The sequence below is a fragment of the Malus sylvestris genome, chromosome 10 (assembly GCF_916048215.2).
Source record: "Malus sylvestris chromosome 10, drMalSylv7.2, whole genome shotgun sequence".
NCBI lineage: Eukaryota > Viridiplantae > Streptophyta > Magnoliopsida > Rosales > Rosaceae > Malus > Malus sylvestris.
This window is the reverse complement of record NC_062269.1, coordinates 31,702,464-31,722,932: the sequence shown is the minus strand read 5'-3', so window position 1 is coordinate 31,722,932 and position 20,469 is coordinate 31,702,464. Positions and strand designations below refer to the sequence as shown.

The window sequence follows — 20,469 nt, the reverse complement described above, 5'->3', positions numbered from 1 at the left end:
TTTCGATGTGTTATTCGAGGACGGGAAAATGTCATTTCTCTTAAAGACTTTAGGTCTCAATTACTCGCAGAAGAACTAATTGTGGAGAGCAATGTCTCCTCTCAGTTTTTGTCTGCCTTGGTTGCTACTACCAATACCATATCTGAACCTAAGACTTCCTCTTATCACACTCAATCTCAACCTGGTCATGTGCCCTATAGTTCTTCTAATGGCTCATCTAATGGTCATAATGGTGGTTTCAGACAGTTTGCCAATAATAGGCAGAAGGGTAAAGGAAAGTTCAATCCAGGGTATCGGTATCCTGCATCAAGACCACAGTTCTTTCATCAGACTCCTGTTCCTACCTCTGGTGTTCTTGGTCCATCTCCAACTGTGCCTTTTGTTCAATCTGTGTTTTGTCAGTTGTGTAATGCATATGGTCATACTGCACCATTTTGTAACTCCAAGACAGTGGATAAATCTAGTTGTCAGATTTGTGGAAAGAACAACCACACAACTTGGTTTTGCTTTTACAATGATAAAGGTCCTTCATACATTAGTCCACAGCACCCATCTATGGCTCCGTATTCCTATGCTCCTTCAGCACCTCAGTTCCCTTCTCAACCTGCGATGCAAGCCATGCATACAGTGGTTCCATCCTCTTCTCAGGCATCTTCCTCTCAGTCTTCCCCTCAACTTTGGCTTGCTGATTCTGGGGCTACGAATCACATGACCACTGATCTCAGTAACCTGTCTTTAGCCTCTCCATATCTAACCAATGAGACAGTTCAAACTGCTAATGGAAAAGGTTTGACAGTATCTCATGTTGGTAGCACTGTTATTCATACACCAGTTCATCCTATCAAATTAAATTCTGTTTTATATGTGCCCAAATTGTCTCAGAATTTATTATCAGTGCATAGAATCTGTCTTGATAACAACTGCTGGTTGATTTTTGATGCGTTCTGTTTTTGGATTCAGGACAAGGCCACAGGGAGGATCCTCTACAAAGGGCTATGCAGTAATGGACTTTATCCCATCTCATCCCTTGCCAAACATCCTGGTTCTTATTCCCCAAGTAAATTCAAGGTTTCTGCATATCTGGGACAGCTCATTAGTTCATCTCTTTGGCATAGTAGGTTAGGTCACCCTACCAATAATATTGTGTCTACTATGCTCAATAAAGCTAATATTAGGTGTTCCAAGGATGATGCACCCTCAGTCTGTCATAGTTGTCTAGAAGGAAAGTTTACAAAATTGCCTTTTCAATCTAGTACCATCAATCTCAAATACCTTTTGAAGTTGTACACAGTGATCTTTGGGGCCCTGCACCCTGTAATTCACTTGATGGTTTCAAATTCTATGTAACTATCATTGATGAATGTACTAGATTCTGTTGGGTATTCCCACTTATAAATAAATCAGACTTTTTTGATACATTTGTCTCCTTTTATGCCTTTGTTCAAGCTCAGTTTTCTGCAACCATTCAGTGTTTACAAACAGATGGTGGGGGGGAGTATATAAGTCATAAACTACAAGCTTTTCTCAAAGCCAAAGGGATGTTATATCAAATTTCTTGTCCATACACTCCTGAGCAAAATGGCTTAGCCGAAAGAAAACATAGGCATCTTATAGAAACTACTGTTACCCTGCTGCAATATGCTAAACTTCCATCTCAGTTTTGGTCTTTTGCTTGTCAAGCTACTGCCTATTTAATCAATAGGATGCCTACACCAGTTTTAAATCATAAGTCTCCATTTGAGTTACTCTTTGGTACATCTCCTGTGATTACTCATCTTAGAGTTTTTGGGTGTTCGTGTTTTCCTTTACTAAAGCCCTATAACACTTCCAAATTACAACCTAAAACAACTCAGTGTGTTTTTCTGGGGTATGCCTCTAAATATAAAGGCTTTATTTGTTTTGATGTCTTGAAGGGGAGGATCTTTATATCTCGGCATGTTGTGTTTGATGAATCCATTTTTCCGTATCAACAATTACTAGCTCAGTCTAAGTGTGTCATAGCATGTGCCTTATCACCTGCCTCTTCTGATATTCATCCTTCATTACCCTTCGCAGCTGCATCAATACCGTATATCATACCTCCTCAACCACTTTCCACCCTCGACTCTTCTACTTTGAATCCCACAGATGCTTCATCTTCTCCGTCCATTACTGTCTCAGCAAGCTCTTCCTCCTTACTCCCTGTGGATCCTGAGTTTGGTCCTAATCATCTACAACCAGTGTTGCCTATTGCTCCTTTAAATATGCATCCTATGCAAACTCGGAGCAAGAATGGTATTGTGAAGAAGAAAGCTTTCCTCAACTCTCTCAGTGCTTCCGGTTATGTTGATTTGTCCCTGTGTGAGCCTGCCACTTATAAATCTGCCCTTAAGGTCCCTGTTTGGTATAAAGCTATGCAAGAAGAAATTGAGGCCCTGCATACTCAAGACACTTGGAGTTTGGTTCCTTTACCTTTTCAGAAAAACTTAGTAGGCTGCAAATGGATTTTCAAGCTTAAGAAGAACTCTGATGGTTCTATTTCTCGGCATAAAGCTCGGCTGGTAGCCAAGGGCTTTAGTCAAGAACCTGGCCTGGATTATGGGGAAACTTTTAGTCTTGTCATCAAGCCTACTACTATTCGCTTAATACTAGCTTTGGCTGCTCATTTTAATTGGACATTAAGGCAGCTCGATGTTAAAAATGCCTTCCTACATGGCTTGTTGCACGAAGAGGTAGATATGGCTCAGCCTCCGGGGTTTGAAGATCCCACTCATCCTGAGTTTGTATGTAAACTGCACAAATCCTTATATGGTTTGAAACAGGCACCAAGGGCATGGAATGAACGGTTCACCAATTTTCTGCATTCTCTTGGTTTTACTTCCACTTATGCTGATTCTTCTCTGTTTGTTAAGCACATTGGTACTGAGATTGTCATTCTACTACTCTATGTTGATGACATAATTGTCACCGGTAGTGCTTCTTCTGTCATTCAACAAGTCATTGACTCTCTTACAGATGAATTTGATATTAAAGATCTGGGCAATCTGCACTACTTCCTTGGCATTCAAATTGATCGAATTGGTACAAGTTTTTTCTTGTCTCAGACCAAGTATATACAGGAGTTATTACAGAAGGCCGAAATGGTTGATTGCAAGCCGTGTGATACACCTTGCTTGCCTAACAATCGCTTACTCAAGGATGATGGTTCTCATTTCAACAATCCTGCGGCTTATCGCAATATAGTAGGTGCATTGCAGTATCTTACTTTCACCAGGCCGGACATTGCTTTTTCTGTTCATCAAGTGTGTCAGTTTATGCAGGCTCCTATGATTTCTCACTATACTGCAGTCAAAAGAATATTGCGATACTTAAAGGGTACTCTGACCTTTGGTATATCATATTCTGCTAGTGACTTACAGTTAAAAGCTTTTAGTGATGCAGACTGGGCTGGCGACCCTAATGATCGAAGATCTACAACGGGCTTAGTTGTGTTCTTAGGTGGCAATCCCATTTCCTGGTCATCTAAAAAGCAGTATACCGTGTCACGATCCTCTACCGAGGCGGAATATCGGGCCATGTCTTCCACTTCCGCTGAACTTGATTGGATCCAACAGCTTCTTCAGTTTCTGCACATCTAACTTCCAACAGCTTCAGTTCTTTTTTGTGATAATTTGTCTGCCATAGCTTTGTCCTTCAATCCTGTTCAACATCAGCGTACGAAGCACATTGAGATAGATGTTCACTTTGTGCGTGAAAGGGTTGCTCAACATCGTCTCCAGGTTCAGTTTGTTTCTTCCAGGGAGCAGTTTGCGGATATCCTTACAAAAGGCCTTAGTTCTCCTTTGTTTCGGTCTCATTGTACCAATCTCATGCTTGGTTCATCCAAACCTGAGATTGTGGGGGGGCTGTTAGGATATATAGGTGTATGGGATTATGACACTTGTCAATAGATTGTGCATTTAGTTAGTTAGTTAGTTACATGTATTTGAGCTGCTATATAAGTCTAAATGTAATGACTTCATGAGTAAGAAATACATAATACAGATATTCATCTCTCTCTCTCTGCTTACTTTCTCTCTCTAAGTTCTTGATAATTCTCTCTCTGATATATCTGCATACATATTAACAAATTTATGTCTAAAATATAGACGATTCAGATATTTGAAATACATTAAAAAGTATACCCTACAAAATAGATGTCAAAACGTGTGTCTTTGAGTCCTAATCCTTAAAAGAAAATTTAAAATTATGTGATCAATCAACAAAGTCATTAGTGAACATATAAAAGAAACCATGAAACAAAATAAAATAACGAATAAATTAAACTGGAAACTAGAAACACTTATCCAAATTACAAAACAACAATTGTGGTGAGACCTAAATTATAAAGGCGAAATTGCACGGAAGAAAAGGTTGCATATATACCTGGTGGAGGACTTAAAAAGGAAAGGTGAAATTAAGAAGGAATCCTAGCTCCTCCTGATGCGAGGAAGTTTCCTAATGCTACTATGTTAGTTAGTCTCTCAACTTGTATTAGTGCTCCCCATTGTAACAAATTCAGGGACCTATACTTACAAATTTTTAGTTTTAGGGACCAAAACTCCAATTAAGCTAAAATGCAAGGACCATTACCCAAATTACCTCACTCACCTATAAATTAAACACATGGTTCCCACAGTACTCTCAAATGCAGTGGTGCTTAATTACTCGATTAATTTGAGAAAGTTTTGTGTTTGAGAGGGAGAGAAAGAACGAGAGAGATCAAAGCTTGCCATGGATCCTTCCTTGTATGAGGCGGCAATGTTGGGTGATACCGGTTTCTTTACAAGAATCGAGGGTAACGGCGATCAATCAATTGATCTTTTCCACCAGAAAACACCTAAAGACAACAATGTTCTTCATATTGCAGCCGAATTCAAGCAAATAAATTTCTTCGAAAGAATCCCGATTGATAGTCAATCACCGTTGTTCTGGGCCACAAACAAGAAAGGTGAAACTCCCCTGCACATGGCTGCCAGAGTAGGATGCCCTGAAGTAGTTCAGTTCCTCATTAATCACGCCAAAACGCTGCACTTTCAAGGAACTGATCAGGAGAGCGGCCCAGCTGACGGTGAAGCTCATAAAAAGCTACTCCGAATGACTAATTTTGACGAGGATACGGCATTGCATGCTGCTGCTCGATATGGACACGATGGAGTGGCAATCCTCTTACTTGAAGCTGACCATCAATTGTGTTGTTTTATTAATAGCGCAAATGAGTCACCCTTGTTCTTAGCTGTTTCCCATGGCTTTCCACTCATAGCTGGTTCTATCCTAAATTGTCCGGTATCTCCTTCCTTTCAAGGGATCAACGGCGTGACAGCTTTACATGCAGGGGTTACTCACACAGGCAAAGAAGCAAAAGGTAACTAGTTGTAATTTATAATTACACATGAATCATAATTAACATCTGGTGTCTCTTAATGTCATATATTTATGCAACAGCCAACCTTTTATAGAAGAGATATTGATACACGGAAGTGATTTCCTCACACAACGTTTTCTTGCCATGAACACCCTGTTTATTTTTGGCCCTTCGATTGAAAAATTAAAACAGAATCAAGTGACAGAACTAAATAGAGGTGTGAATAAAATGGTGTGTGGAAATCACTTCCCTTCTAATATTCTCATCGTCCCTAGCTAGCTGTAAGTGATCTAACTTCAGTATATAAACATGCAAGGCACTGTGGCGCTTATGGTATCCAAAAGGCCTGATATAATCAAAGCAGTTGACGAACTTGGGTGGACTCCCTTACACTACGCAGCATTTAAAGGGAACCTTGAAGCAGTTCGAGTGTTGATGCAATGTGATAGCTCTGCTTGTTACATCTTGGACAAATCGGGAATGTCAGCTCTCCATGTCGCGGCCTATGCAGGCCACCCAAAAATAATGGATCATTTGATTCGATGTCGGCCTGATACTTGTGATTTGCTTAATGCCAAAGGCCAAACGTTTCTTCATTCTGCAGTTTTGGGTGGACAAACAAATGTAGTTAAGTACGTATTGAAGACACCTAAGCTTGAAAGACTTATAAATGAAGCAGATGAAGATGGAAACACTCCCTTGCATCTGGCCGTCATTCACAAAAAATGGGGAAGTAGATTTATTTTGAGAAGGGATCAGAGGGTGCATAAGTCTGCTATCAATAAGGAGTTGTCAAAGGCTGTTGATATTGCTGCTGACAATATGGAAAAGAGGGTAAGAAACACTGACAAATATCTCTAAATTTTTCATTGTGACCAGAACATGATGGTACACCACGTGTTTTTATATAAGTGATAGAAAATTTTATTTTTTAAGTTATTAATTTTTTAACACATTTATCCCACAATTTGTATAGTGACACGTGGTGTACCATTCCGTATTTCAGTCACACTTAATTCATTATATTTTAAAACTTCACTTGAAAGTGTTCCGCTGCTTTATAAAAGAAACTCCTACCCAAATAATTAGAGTCACAATGCTTGTATTAATTTTTATTCTCCACAAATTGAGTTTCTCTATGTTTTAGGGAAGGAATCCGAGAGCTGATAGACTAATCCCCTTGGGGAGGTCCGTTGGTGTGCCATTTTTCCAACAACAAATCAGCCGTGACTTTAAAGAAATGGAATCTCCTCCAGAGAAGGATACCTCCAATACACAGCCAATCATTACAGACAATAGTCAAAAGCGGAGGTCCGTTGGTGTGCCATTTTTCCTACAACAACAAATCAGCCGTGAATTTAAAGAAATGGAATCTCCTCCAGAGAAGGATACCTCCAATACAGACAATAGTCAAAAGCCATCCGAAGTTGATACTGATTGGATCTTGAATAGAAATAATACCGATCTAATAGTGGCTGTGCTTACCGCAACCGTCACATTTGCAGCGGCTATAACTCTGCCTGGAGGTTATAAAAGTGATGGAGCTGCAGTTTTACAGGAAAATAGATTTTTCCAAATGTTTATGGTATTCAACTGTTTCTCCTTCTGTTCATCAACTTTTGTGATTTTAGCTACATTCTTGGCGAGTTTTTTATCCCGCTATGTAAATACGAACGTAACTGGAGTGCTCCTCCCCATGTCCATTGGAGGAATGGTTGCCGCGTTTGCTTCAGGAACTTTGGCGTTTCTGTCCAAAGGCTCCACTCAAAGTTTGGCCGTCATTATTGTCACTCCAATAGCAATGTTCTTTGGATCGTTTGTCATCATCCTGTTGGGGCCTGTGTCAACTTATACACATCGTCAACAAAAGATCTTTTGGCTCCGAAGGACCTCAATTTAATAATGGTGTTTAATTACTTATTAGTTGCTTGAGTCCCGTTTGACTTGGTGATCAAAGATTTATGTTTACCATTATGGATTTATAAAAAATAAAAAAAAATAAAAGAAAATTGGATAATAAATGTGTGATTTTAATGTTTTAATTTCAATCCTCGAAATCTAGTTGAATGAAAAGTAGTCATGATTTCTTATTGGACTTGATCTCAGTGAATATTAGTGTGGTTTCCTGGTTGGGATAGCTGTGGCAACGAGGCCGAAGGGATCACCGATCAGTTTGAATTTTGGCCTTCTATGTGAGTAAATGTTGTATAACATTATAGCTACAAGATTTCACTTTTATATTTTGTCAGTCTCTTGGGAAGTAATCTTCCTGGTTGGGTTAGCTGTGGCAACGAGGTCGAAGGGATCACCGATCAGTTTGAATTTTGGCCTTCTATGTGAGTAAATGTTGTATAACATTATAGCTACAAGATTTCACTTTTATATTTTGTCAGTCTCTTGGGAAGTAATCTTTGTCTTTGTTTTAACAACTGTTTCTATGGGATTCATAACATGAGAATACAACACAACATATTACAATCACCTTAGAAAATGTACGTTCGAAACAAAATTGGCAAGACATGGATCGTACAATTTATGGTTGAAGGGCCCGTTACTTCAGAGAATAGACACAAAAAAAATTGGGGTGTGCTATCAACACACCTCATTTTACTTCTCACACATCCTTTGATAATTTCTGTCCGTTGATCTTCTTCAATTCATCCAATTCGACGGTCGAAAAGTAAAAAGATGTGTGAGAAGTAAAATGGGGTGTGTGGATATCACACCCCAAAAAATTTATGTTCTGAAAACTTCTAATAAGAAGAGAAAAATTTAATGCACTCACAACATCCTCCATTGTTGTACACCATCCTTGCATGGATGAAAAACCATATCTGACACAGCCATTCTCACAAATTTCGGAGAACTTTTCAGTTTTAGGAGTGCTCATATTGCACCCATTCCAATCTAGAATTAAATAAGAACTCAATAAAAAACTTTAATCTTACAATTCAATGCTGAAAAACTAAAGTAGCTAGAAACCAAAAGATCTAAGTGAAAACTTGTACGTAAGTTACGAAAATGCAGGACGCGAAATGCATTAAAACTTCTAGAAACTCAAAGGATATAATTCTTCTCTCCTTATATTCTTCCCCTTTCTCTAACCAAATAAAAATTCTCAAAAATATGCACAAAAATTTCAACAAAAAAAATATACAAAATTAATGCAAGCAAAGAAAAAGAAACAAAAGCTCTTCTATCAGATTTTGTTAGTTTTTTTAGTAACAAGCAGTGAAATGTTTCATCCTCTCACCAATTAATTAATAAGTAAATAAACAAATTACTAAACTTTCTTAATGACAAAGGCACAAAGCAAAAAACAAAAATCATTTACCTTGATGACAAAGCACTCTGGAGTCTGAATGGTTATATTTTCTTATTATTTAAAAACTAAAAATCTACAGAGTGTTAACATTTGCACATATATCAGAAAAGGCATTATAGCTTGGATTTAACCTTCAAGAAAATCAACAACAACAACAAAGCCTTTTCCCACTAAGTGGTGTCGGCTATATGAATCCTAGAACGTCATTGCGCTCGGTTTTGTATCATGTCCTCCGTTAGATCCAAGTACTCTAAGTCTTTTTTTAGGGTCTTCCAAAGTTTTCCTAGATCTTCCTCTACCCCTTCGGCCCTGAACCTCTATTCCGTAGTCACATTTTCGAACCGGAGCGTCCGTAGGCCTTCTTTGCTCATGTCCAAACCACCGTAACCGATTTTCTCTCATCTTTCCTTCAATTTTGGCTACTCCTACTTTACCTCGGATATCCATATTCCAAATATTATCCTTTCTCGTGTGCCCACACATCTAACGAAGCATCCTCATCTCCGCTACACTTATTTTGTGTACGTGTTGATGCTTCACCGCCTTCAGTGGCCTACGACGGTCACACAACACGCCAGATGCACTCTCCCACTTCATCCATCCAGCTTGTATTATATGGTTGAGATCTCTATCTAATTCTTCGTTCTTTTGCAAGATATATCATAGGTAGCGAAAACGGTCGCTCTTTGGTATTTCCTAATCTCCGATCCTCACGCCTAACTCATTTTGGCATCCATTTGCACTGAACTTGTACTTCATATATTCTGTCTTTGATCGGCTTAGGCGAAGACCTTTAGATTCCAACACTTCTCTCCAAAGGTTAATCTTCGCATTTACCCCTTCCTGAGTTTCATCTATCAACACTATATCGTTTGCGAAAAGCATACACCAAGGAATATCATCTTGAATATGTCCACAACAGAAAGTATTAAGTTTGTGATCTTCGCTAGATTGCTCCGGTCATTAGTGTGGATAATTATGTAAATGGATAGAGACAGGAAAGCAAACACAAGATGTACGTGGTTCACCCAGATTGGCTACGTCCACGGAGTAGAGTTCTCATTAATTGTAAAGGGTTTAAACAAGTACATAGGTTCAAGCTCTCATTTAGTGAGTACAAGTGAATGATTTAGTACAAATGACATTAGGAAATATTGTGGGAGACTGATCTCGTAATCACGAAACTTCTAAGTACCGAAGTGTGGTATCGTCTTCACTTGCCTTATTTGTCTCATAGGTAGATGTGGCATCTTCTTTGGAAGTACTCTTCCTCCATCCAGAGGTGGTATCTTTAACTGGTGGAGATGCACAAGGTAATGTATCAATTTCACTTGAAGCTTACTTGTAGTTTCAGGCTTGATCAAGCGCGATACAAACCATGAAGTATGAGTCTCCCAAGTCGCCGAGCTAGGGGATCTGCTGAAATAGGTGACAGACAAGGTAAACAATCAGAGCTCCAAGCAATCAGTCCCAGATCAAAAGTTTGATTTCGAGTTCCAACTGATTGTTCTCATTCTCCCTATCTTGCAGGCAGCATGAAGGATAAAAAGAAGAAAAAGGAGAAGAGATGATATGAGATATTTTTGCTTTTGAAGAAGTAACTTTCCACAGGCTTATTCTTAAACTGAGCTGGAGGGTTTTCAGGTTTCTTCCAGAGTATAAGGCCGAATGAAGAATTTGAGGGTCAAAACAAGTCCATCAAATCTAGAGTACGTTCGACCCTGCTGGTATGGGATACTTTTGCTGTTGACAAAGTAGTGGATGAATCGGCACGTGTTCTGTTACGCTTGTCTCCACATGCTTCCTTGTATCCTTCTCACTTTCCTTATCTGTTCCTCAGGCAGATGTGGTATCTTCTCTGGAAGCATAAGATGTTGAAGATGAGTACTCGAGAGCAATGCCAGGTAAGTAATCAGGTAAGGGGTTCCAGGTAGTCGGTTCCTGACGGGAAGCTTGATTCCAAGTGCTGACTGATTGCTCTCTTTCTCCTTGTCTTGCAGGTAAGAACAAGGCCAAAGGAAAAGATAGGGAAAAAGCATGATATGGGATACTCTTACTTTTAACCCTAATGATATGAGATATTCTTGCTCTGGTGTAGCTTGTTTGCAGAAGTATTATCAGGGGGAAAGAAAGCTGAGTATTTCGAGAGGCTTCGTTGGGAGTGCCCTCTCAGATACGAGGAAGGGTTGAGCATTTTTGCAGGTCTGCCTGTCCGTTGAGGATGGATGTCAACATATATAGGAGTCTCCCTAACAAGTAGTAATGTTATTCCTTTACCCTGCTTGGTTATAGCACGGTAATGGAAGCTGCCAGTTTCACGGGTTTTAACTCTGTCAGAGCACTTTGAAAAAGTGGTCTGTGGTATCTGGAAAGCTGATGTTGCGTGTGAAGATTACAGACAAGTTTTATCCAAGGAGATCTGGCTCTCGAAGTTGAGAAAGCGGTGCCTCTTTGGTTTTCGAACAAGTAATCCTGTCGGGGATCTGGCTCTCGAGATTCGGAGAACGGTGCCTCTTTGATTTTTAAGAAAGCAATCATGCTGGGAGTCTGGCTCTCGAGATTCGGAGAGCGGTGTCTCTTCGATTTTTAAGAAAGTAATCATGTTGGGAGTCTGGCTCCCGAGATTCGGAGGACGGTGCCTCTTCGATTTTAGAGCAAGCAATCTTGTTAGGAGTTTTCTCAAATGTGAGTAAAGGTTGGGCATGTTTGCAAGTCTACCTTGCCATAGAGCACAGAGGTTGACACACAGGGACTTTCCAATTATCCAGCAGTGGTGCTGTTCCTTTACCCTTATGGGTAATAATATGGTAGCTAGACCTTCAAAATTTATGTGTCTAAACTTTGTTAGTGCTGTTTCTTTGCTATTCTTTTACCCTTTGGTCATAGCGATGTAGTGGGAACTGCAAGCTTCACGTGTCTAAACTTTGTCAGAGATATTTGACAAAGTTATCTGTGGTACCCATGAGCTGATGGTGCGTGCGGAAAGTGAGTGATTGAACAGTAAGATTCACGTGCTTTCTACTTCATCAGAAATCTTCGACAGAATGCCCGTAATTTCCGCAAAGCTGAGTGTGCATGTGACAGGTGCTGACAAGGCTGAAAAAGCAGGTGCCTCTTCGATTTCTGAGATCGGCCCTCGTGGTCTATGAGCAGCCCAGCTTTTGAGAAAGCAAGCGCCTCTTCGATTTCTGAGATCGGCCTTCGTGGTATTTGAGTAGCCCAGCTTTTGAGAAAGTAAACGCCTCTTCGATTTCTGAGATCAACCCTCGTGGTCTCTGAGCAGCCCAGCTTTTGAGAAAGCAAACGCCTCTTCGATTTCTGAGCAGACGCCTCTTCAATTTCTAAAGCTCCGTCGAGTGCAGGTTTTTATAGAGGCTGGCATTAAGTTCCAAAACACACTTGAATCTCCACCAATAGAAGCTCCCTTCTTGCACTTCTAAGATCTTGATTTGTCCGACCTCTTCTCTCTTCAACACCTTTGAAAATGTCTGGTCCCTCCGACCGTCATTTTGACTTTAACCTTGTTAAAGAGGCAGCCACGCCTTCTCCAGACAACATATGGCGCTTATCCTTTTTATCCCCTACTGGTCCTCTTACCGTTGGGGGTTCCGTGATGAAGAATGATATGACCGCTGCGGTGGTGGCCAGGAACCTTCTCTCCCAAGGATAACAGACTACTTTCCAAACGGTCTGATGAGTTGGCTGTTAAGGATTTTCTGGCTCTCAGTGTTCAGTGTGTAGGTTCTGTGTCTAATATGGTCCAACGCTTATTTGCTCGAACCCGTCAAGTTGAATCATTGGCGGCTGAAGTGATGAGTCTCAAACAGGATATTAGAGGGCTCAAGCATGAGAATAAACAGTTGCACCGGCCCGCACATGACTATGCTACAAACATGAAGAGGAAGCTTGACCAGATGAAGGAATCTGATGGTCAGATTTTACTTGATCATCAGAGGTTTGTGGGTTTGTTCCAAAGGCATTTATTGCCTTCATCTTCTGGGACTGTACCGCGTAATGAAGCTCCAAATGATCAACCTCTGATGCCTCCTCCTTCTAGGGTTCTGTCCAATACTGAGGCTCCGAATGATCCCTCTCCGGTGCCTTCTCTTTCTGGGGCTCTACCGATTGCTGAGATTTCTCCTAAGCAACCTTTGTGAATGCTCCCTCTTGTTTGTTTATTTTGACTCATGTATATGTACATATTTGTAACGTATCGGATATATCAATAAATAAGCTTTGCTGCATTTCAACGTATTATGTTAAAAACACCAAAGCCTTCTTCACTAAGTTCTTTGAATTTTTCTTTTGTTGAAGCTTATATGTTGAAGCTTTGTGAGTGGAGCATGTAGATTGAAGTAGTGTTCCCTTAATTTCCCGAGTGAGGAAAACTTCTCGGTTGGAGACTTGAAAAATCCAAGTCACTGAGTGGGGTCGGCTATATGAATCTTAGAACGCCATTGTGCTTAGTCCTGTGTCATGTCCTCTGTTAGATCCAAGTACTCTAAGTCTTTTCTTAGAGTCTCTTCTAAAGTTTTCCTAGGTCTTCCTCTACCCCTTAGGCCCTGAACCTCTGTCCTGTAGTCGCATCTTCTAACCGGAACGTCAGTAGGCCTTCTTTGCACATATCCAAACCACTGTAACCGATTTTCTCTCAGCTTTCCTACAATTTCGGCTACTCCTACTTTACCTCGGATATCCTCATTCCTAATCTTATCATTTCTCGTGTGCCCACACATCCAACGAAGCATCCTTATCTCCGCTACACCCATTTTGTGTACATGTTGATGCTTCACCGCCCAACATTCTGTGTCATACAGCATCGCCGGCCTTATTGCCGTCCTATCAAATTTTCCCTTGAGCTTCAGTGGCATACGGCGGTTACACAACACGCCGGATGCACTCTTCCACTTCATCCGTCCAACTTGTATTCTATGGTTGAGATCTCTATCTAATTCTCCGTTCTTTTGCAAGATAGATCCTAAGTAGCGAAAACGGTCGCTCTTTGGTATTTCCTGATCTCCGATCCTTACCCCTAACTCCTTTTGGCCTCCATTTGCACTGAACTTGCACTCCATATATTCTGTCTTTGATCGGCTTAGGCGAAGACCTTTAGATTCCAATACTTCTCTCCAAAGGTTAAGCCTCGCATTTACCCATTCCTGAGTTTTATCTATCAACACTACATCGTCTGTGAAAAGCATACACCAAGGAATATCATCTTGAATATGCCTTGTTAACTCATCCATTACCAACGCAAAAAGGTAAGGACTTAAGGATGAGCCTTGATGTAATCCTACAGTTATGGGAAAGTTTTCGGTTTGTCCTTCATGAGTTTTTACAGCAGTCTTTGCTCCTTCATACATATCCTTTATCTCTTGGATATATGCTACTCGTACTCATTTCTTCTAAAAAATCCTCCAAAGAATGTCTCTTGGGACCCTATCATACGCTTTTTCCAAATCTATAAAGACCATGTGTAAATCATTTTTCCCATCTCTATATCTTTCCATCAGAGGTCGCACTTGGTGCGATGGCAAGTGCCTTCGCCCATGAGCGGTAGGTCTCGGGTTCGAGACTTGGGAGCAGCCTCTCCATAAATGGGGGTAAGGCTAGCCGACATTCACCTCTCCCAGACCCTGCGTAAAGCGGGAGCCTTGTGCACTGGGTACGACCTATATCTTTCCATCAATCTTCGTAAGAGATAGATTGCCTCCATGGTTGAGCGTCCTGACATGAACCTGAATTGGTTGTCCGAAACCCGTATCTCTTGCCTCAATCTATGCTCAATGACTCTCTCCCAGAGCTTCATTGTATGACTCATTAGCTTAATACCCCTATAGTTCATGCAATTTTGTACGTCGCCCTTATTCTTGTAGATAGGCACCAAAGTGCTCTTTCGCCACTCATTTGGCATTTTCTTCGTTTTCAAAATTCTATTGAAAAGGTCAGTGAGCCATGTTATACTTGTCTCTCCCAAGACTTTCCACACTTCGATCGGTATATCGTCTGGGCCCACTGGTTTTCTATGCTTCATCTTCTTCAAAACTACAACCACTTCTTCCTTCCTGATTCGACGATAAAATGAGTAGTTTCTACACTCTTCTGAGTTACTCAACTCCCCCAAAGTACTCATTTCATGTCCTTCATTGAAAAGATTATGAAAATAACCTCTTCATCTGTCTTTGACCGAGTTCTCTGTAGCAAGAACCTTTCCATCCTCATCCTTGATGCACCTTACTTGGTTTAGGTCCCTTGTCTTCTTTTCCCTTACTCTAGCTAGTTTATAGATATCCAACTCTCATTCTTTAGTATCTAGTCGCTTATACATATCGTCATAAGCCGCTAACTTAGCTTCTCTCACAGCTTTCTTCGCCTCTTGCTTCGCTCTTCTATACATTTCACCATTTTCATCGGTCCTATCCTTGTATAAGGCTTTACAACATTCATTCTTAGCCTTCACCTTTGTTTGTACCTCCTCATTCTACTACCAAGATTCCTTTTGGTGTGGAGCAAAGCCCTTGGACTCTCCTAATACCTCTTTTGCTACTTTTCGGATACAACTAGCCATGGAATCCCACATTTAGCTAGCTTCCCCCTCTCTATCCCACACACACTGGGTGATTACTTTCTCTTTGAAAATGACTTGTTTTTCTCCTTTTAGATTCCACTATCTAGTCCTTTGGCACTTCCAAGTCTTGTTCTTTTTTTCTCATTCTTTTGATATGTACATCAACTCCGCCTATGTCTTACATGGCCGGTCCCAAGCCCGGATAAAGGAGGAGGGGGAGGGCGTCAGGTAGTCGACAGCCGGCACTCCATGATCACGTCGAATCCTTATGAAAATGAATCTAGAACAAAATCGCGCTAAAGCTAGGGCGTCACCCGTAAGTGGCGCGCTGTGTGGCCCGAGCACAGTGATAAGTGAGCAAGGGTCGCTGTATCTCCATCGGCACCCGGATGCAGTGTTAAATGAGCAAGGGGGCCATAGAAACTTCTTTTCGAACGACTCCACTCAAAGTTGTTTGGGAGCATATGCTCCTATCAACTTTACCCGGGACACACAAAAGAAGTACTTTGATCCTATTAGACGGGGGAGGGTGAAGAAGCTAGGACAGAAGGGTAGAGTTCAAGAGAGCAAAATGCGTTTAGGAACGTGGAATATAGGAACCTTAACGGGAAAATCTATGGAAGTAGTGGAAGTTATGGTGAGGAGAAGGATAAATATTATGTGCCTACAAGAAACTAAGTGGGTTGGTAGTAAGGCAAAGGATCTAGAAAACTCAGGGTTTAAACTTTGGTATTCGGGCACAAATAGAACGAGAAACGGTGTTGGCATCATCGTGGACAAGACCTTGGTACAAGATGTTGTAGATGTCAAGAGGGTAGGAGATAGAATCATGGCAATCAAGATTGTAATAGGACAAGAACTTATCAATGTGATTAGTGCGTACGCACCTCAAGTAGGGTTGGATACGAGTTCGAAGGAGAAATTTTGGGAAGATCTTGGAGACTTGGTGCAAGGAATTGCTCAGACGGAGAAGTTATTTATAGGAGGAGATTTAAATGGACACGTGGGCAGGGAGACAGGCAACTATGGAGGTTTTCATGGTGGCCATGGTTTTGGGGAGAGAAACGAGGATGGGGAAGCTATCTTGGATTTTGCAATGGCATATGATCTCTTCTTAGCCAACACCTTCTTTAAGAAGAGAGAAGAACATGTGATCACCTACAAGAGTGGGTCGTCAAAAACACAAATAGATTTTCTTCTAATGAGGAAAGGGGATCGTATAACTTGTAAGGATTGCAAAGTTATACCAGGAGAGAGCGTGGCTAATCAACATCGCTTGTTGGTGATGGATGTACATATCAAAAGAGTAAGACAAAAGAACAAGACTTGGAAGTGCCCAAGAACTAGATGGTGGAATCTAAAAGAAGAAAAACAAGTCATTTTCAAAGAGAAGGTAATCACCCAATGTGTGTGGGATAGAGAGGGGGAAGCTAGCCAAATGTGGGATTCCATGGCTAGTTGTATCCGAAAAGTAGCAAAAGAGGTATTAGGAGAGTCCAAGGGCTTTGCCCCACACCAAAAGGAATCTTGGTGGTGGAATGAGGAGGTACAAACAAAGGTGAAGGCTAAGAAGGAATGTTGTAAAGCCTTATACAAGGAGAGGACCGATGAAAATGGTGAAAGGTATAGAAAAGCGAAGCAAGAGGCGAAGAAAGCTGTCAGAGAAGCTAAGTTAGCGGCTTACGACGATATGTATAAACGACTAGATACCAAAGAAGGAGAGTTGGATATCTATAAACTAGCTAGAGCAAGGGAAAAGAAGACAAGAGACCTAAACCAAGTGAGGTGCATCAAGGATGAGGATGGAAAGGTTCTTGCTACAGAGAACGCGGTTAAAGACAGATGGAGAGGTTATTTTCATAATCTTTTCAATGAAGGACATGAAAGGAGTGCTTCTTTAGGGGAGTTGAGTAACTCAGAAGAGTGTAGAAACTACTCCTTTTATCGTCGAATCCGGAAGGAAGAAGTGGTTGTAGCTTTGAAGAAGATGAAGCATAGAAAAGCAATAGGCCCAGACGATATACCAATCGAAGTGTGGAAAGTTTTGGGAGAGACAGGTATAACATGGCTCACTGACCTTTTCAATAGGATTTTGAAAACGAAGAAGATGCCAAATGAGTGGCGAACGAGCACTTTGGTGCCTATATACAAGAATAAGGGCGACGTACAAAATTGCATGAACTATAGGGGTATTAAGCTAATGAGTCATACAATGAAGCTCTGGGAGAGAGTCATTGAGCATAGATTGAGGCAAGAAATACGGGTTTCGGACAACCAATTCGGGTTCATGCCAGGGCGCTCAACCATGGAGGCAATCTATCTCTTACGAAGATTGATGAAAAGATATAGAGATGGGAAAAAGGATTTACACATGGTCTTTATAGATTTGGAAAAAGCGTATGATAGGGTCCCAAGAGACATTCTTTGGAGGATTTTAGAGAAGAAAGGAGTACGAGTAGCATATATCCAAGCTATAAAGGATATGTATGAAGGAGCAAAGACTGCCGTAAGAACTCATGAAGGACAAACCGAAAGCTTTCCCATAACTGTAGGATTACATCAAGGCTCATCCTTAAGTCCTTACCTTTTTGCGTTGGTAATGGATGAGTTAACAGGACATATTCAAGATGATATTCCTTGGTGTATGCTTTTCGCAGACGATATAGTGTTGATAGATGAAACTCAGGAAGGGGTAAATGCAAAGCTTAACCTTTGGAGAGAAGTGTTGGAATCTAAAGGTCTTCGCCTAAGCCGATCAAAGACAGAATATATGGAGTGCAAGTTCAGTGCAAATGGAGGCCAAAACGAGTTAGGGGTGAGGATCGGAGATCAAGAAATACCAAAGAGCGACCGTTTTCGTTACCTAGGATCTATCTTGCAAAAGAACGGAGAATTAGATGGAGATCTCAACCATAGAATACAAGCTGGATGGATGAAGTGGAAGAGTGCATCCGGCGTGTTGTGTGGCCGCCGTATGCCACTGAAGCTCAAGGGAAAATTTTATAGGACGGAATAAGGCCGGCGATGCTGTATGGCACAGAATGTTGGGCGGTGAAACATCAACACGTACACAAAATGGGTGTAGCGGAGATGAGGATGCTTCGTTGGATGTGTGGGCACACGAGAAAGGATAAGATTAGGAATGAGGATATCCGGGGTAAAGTAGGAGTAGCCGAAATTGAAGGAAAGATGAGAGAAAATCGGTTACGGTGGTTTGGACATGTGCAAAGAAGGCCTACTGACGCTCCGATTAGAAGATGCGACTATGGGACAGAGGTTCAGGGCCGAAGGGGTAGAGGAAGACCTAGGAAAACTTTGGAAGAGACTCTAAGAAAAGACTTAGAGTACTTGGATCTAACGAAGGACATGACACAGGATCGAGCACAATGGCGTTCTAAGATTCATATAGCCGATCCCACTCAGTGACTTGGATTTTCCAAGTCTCCAACCAAGAAGTTTTCCTCACTCGGGAAATTAAGGGAACACTACCCCAACCTACATGCTCCACTCAGAAAGCTTCAACATACAAGCTTCAACAAAAGAAAATTCAAAGAACTTAGCGAAGAAGGCTTTGGTGTATTTAACACAATACGTTGAAATGAAGGAAAGCTTATTTATTGATATCCCCGATAAGCTACAAATATGTACATATACATGAGTCAAAATAAACACACAAGAGGGAGCCTTCACAAAGGTTGCTTAGGAGAAGTCTCAGCAGTCGGTAGAGCCCCAGAAAGAGAAGGCACCGGAGGGGGATCATTTGGAGCCTCAGTACTGGACAGAACCCTAGAAGGAGGAGGCATCAGAGGTTGATCATTTGGAGCTTCATTACGCGGTACAGCCCCAGAAGACGAAGGCAATAAATGCCTTTGGAACAAACCCACAAATCTCTGATGATCAAGTAAAACCTGACCATCAGTTTCCTTCATCTGGTCAAGCTTCCTCTTCATGTTTGTAGCATAATCATGTGCGAGCCGGTGCAACTGTTTATTCTCATGCTTGAGCCCTCTAATCTCCTGTTTGAGACTCATCACTTCAGCCGCCAATGATTCAACTTGGCGGGTTCGAGCAAATAGGCGTTGGGCCATATTAGACACAGAACCTGCACACTGAACACTGAGAGCCAGCAAATCCTTAACAGCTAACTCATCAGACCGTTTGGAAAGTAGTCTGTTATCTTTGGGAGTGAGAAGGTTCCTGGCCACCACCGCAGCGGTCATATCATTCTTCATCACGGAATCCCCAACGGTAAGAGGACCAGTTGGGGAGACAAAGGATGGGCGCCATATGTTGTCTGGAGAAGGCGGGGCTGCCTCTTCAACAAGGTTCAAGTCAAAACGACGGTCGGAGGGGCCAGACATTTTCAAAGGTGTTGAAGAGAGAAGAGGTCGGACAAATCAAGATCTTAGAAGTGCAAGAATGAAGCTTCTACTGGTGGAGATTCAAGTGTGCTTTGGAACTTAATGCCAGCCTCTATAAAAATCTGCACTCGACGGAGCTTCAGAAATCAATGAGGCGCCTGCTCAGAAATCGAAGAGGCGTTTGCTTTCTCAAAAGTTGGGCTGCTTAGAGATCACGAGGGTTGATCTCAGAAATCGAAGAGCCGTTTGCTTTCTCAAAAGTTGGGCTGCTCAAAGACCACGAAGGCCGATCTCAGAAATCGAAGAGGCGCTCGCTTTCTCAAAAGCTGGGCTCCCTAGAGACCACGAGGGCCGATCTCAGAAATCGAAGAGGCACCTACTTTTCCAGCCTTGTCAGCACCTGTCACACGCACACTCAGCTTTGCGGAAATTATGGGCATTCTGTCAAAGACTTCTGGGGAAGTAGAAAACACATGAATCTTACTGTTCAATCACCCACTTCCCACACGCAACAATAGCTCATGGGTACCATAGATAACTTTGCCAAAGTTCTCTGCCAAAGTTGAGCACGTGAAGCTTGCAGCTTCCACTACATCGCTCTGACCAAGAAGGGTAAAAGAATAGCAAAGAAACAGCACTAACAAAGTTTAGACTCATAAATTTTGAAGGTCTAGCTACCATATTATTACCCACAAGGGTAAAGGAACAGTACCACTGCTGGATAATTGGAAAGTCCATGTATGTCAACCTCTGTGCTTCGTGGCAAGGTAGACTAGCAAACATGCCCAACCTTTACTCACATTCGAGAAAACACTCCCAATAAGATTGCTTG

The 20,469-nt window shown here is 41.5% G+C and overlaps 3 protein-coding genes across 3 annotated transcripts in view; 1 reads left to right on the top strand and 2 right to left on the bottom strand.

Moving 5' to 3' along the window:
* Positions 1–20,075, bottom strand: part of LOC126585982 (uncharacterized) — a 96,957-nt gene extending 76,882 nt beyond the window's left edge. Inside the window, exon 1 of the mRNA XM_050250628.1 lies at positions 18,726–20,075. Within this exon, the coding sequence (XP_050106585.1) occupies positions 18,963–19,637 (675 nt within the window). The 5' untranslated portion in view covers positions 19,638–20,075 and the 3' untranslated portion in view covers positions 18,726–18,962. The remainder of the gene's footprint in view (positions 1–18,725) is intronic.
* LOC126585975 (ankyrin repeat-containing protein At5g02620-like) lies at positions 4,682–7,473 on the top strand. The gene is made up of 3 exons (XM_050250617.1): positions 4,682–5,383; positions 5,700–6,217; positions 6,531–7,473. Exons 1-3 carry the CDS (start codon positions 4,753–4,755, stop codon positions 7,281–7,283), a joined length of 1,902 nt encoding a protein of 633 aa, XP_050106574.1. The 5' UTR covers positions 4,682–4,752; the 3' UTR covers positions 7,284–7,473.
* On the bottom strand, positions 8,859–13,857 carry LOC126585987 (uncharacterized). The gene is made up of 2 exons (XM_050250635.1): positions 13,396–13,857; positions 8,859–9,142 (listed from the first exon to the last, which is right to left on the bottom strand). Exons 1-2 carry the CDS (start codon positions 13,781–13,783, stop codon positions 8,904–8,906), a joined length of 627 nt encoding a protein of 208 aa, XP_050106592.1. The 5' UTR covers positions 13,784–13,857; the 3' UTR covers positions 8,859–8,903.
* Positions 20,076–20,469: the final 394 nt, after the last annotated feature.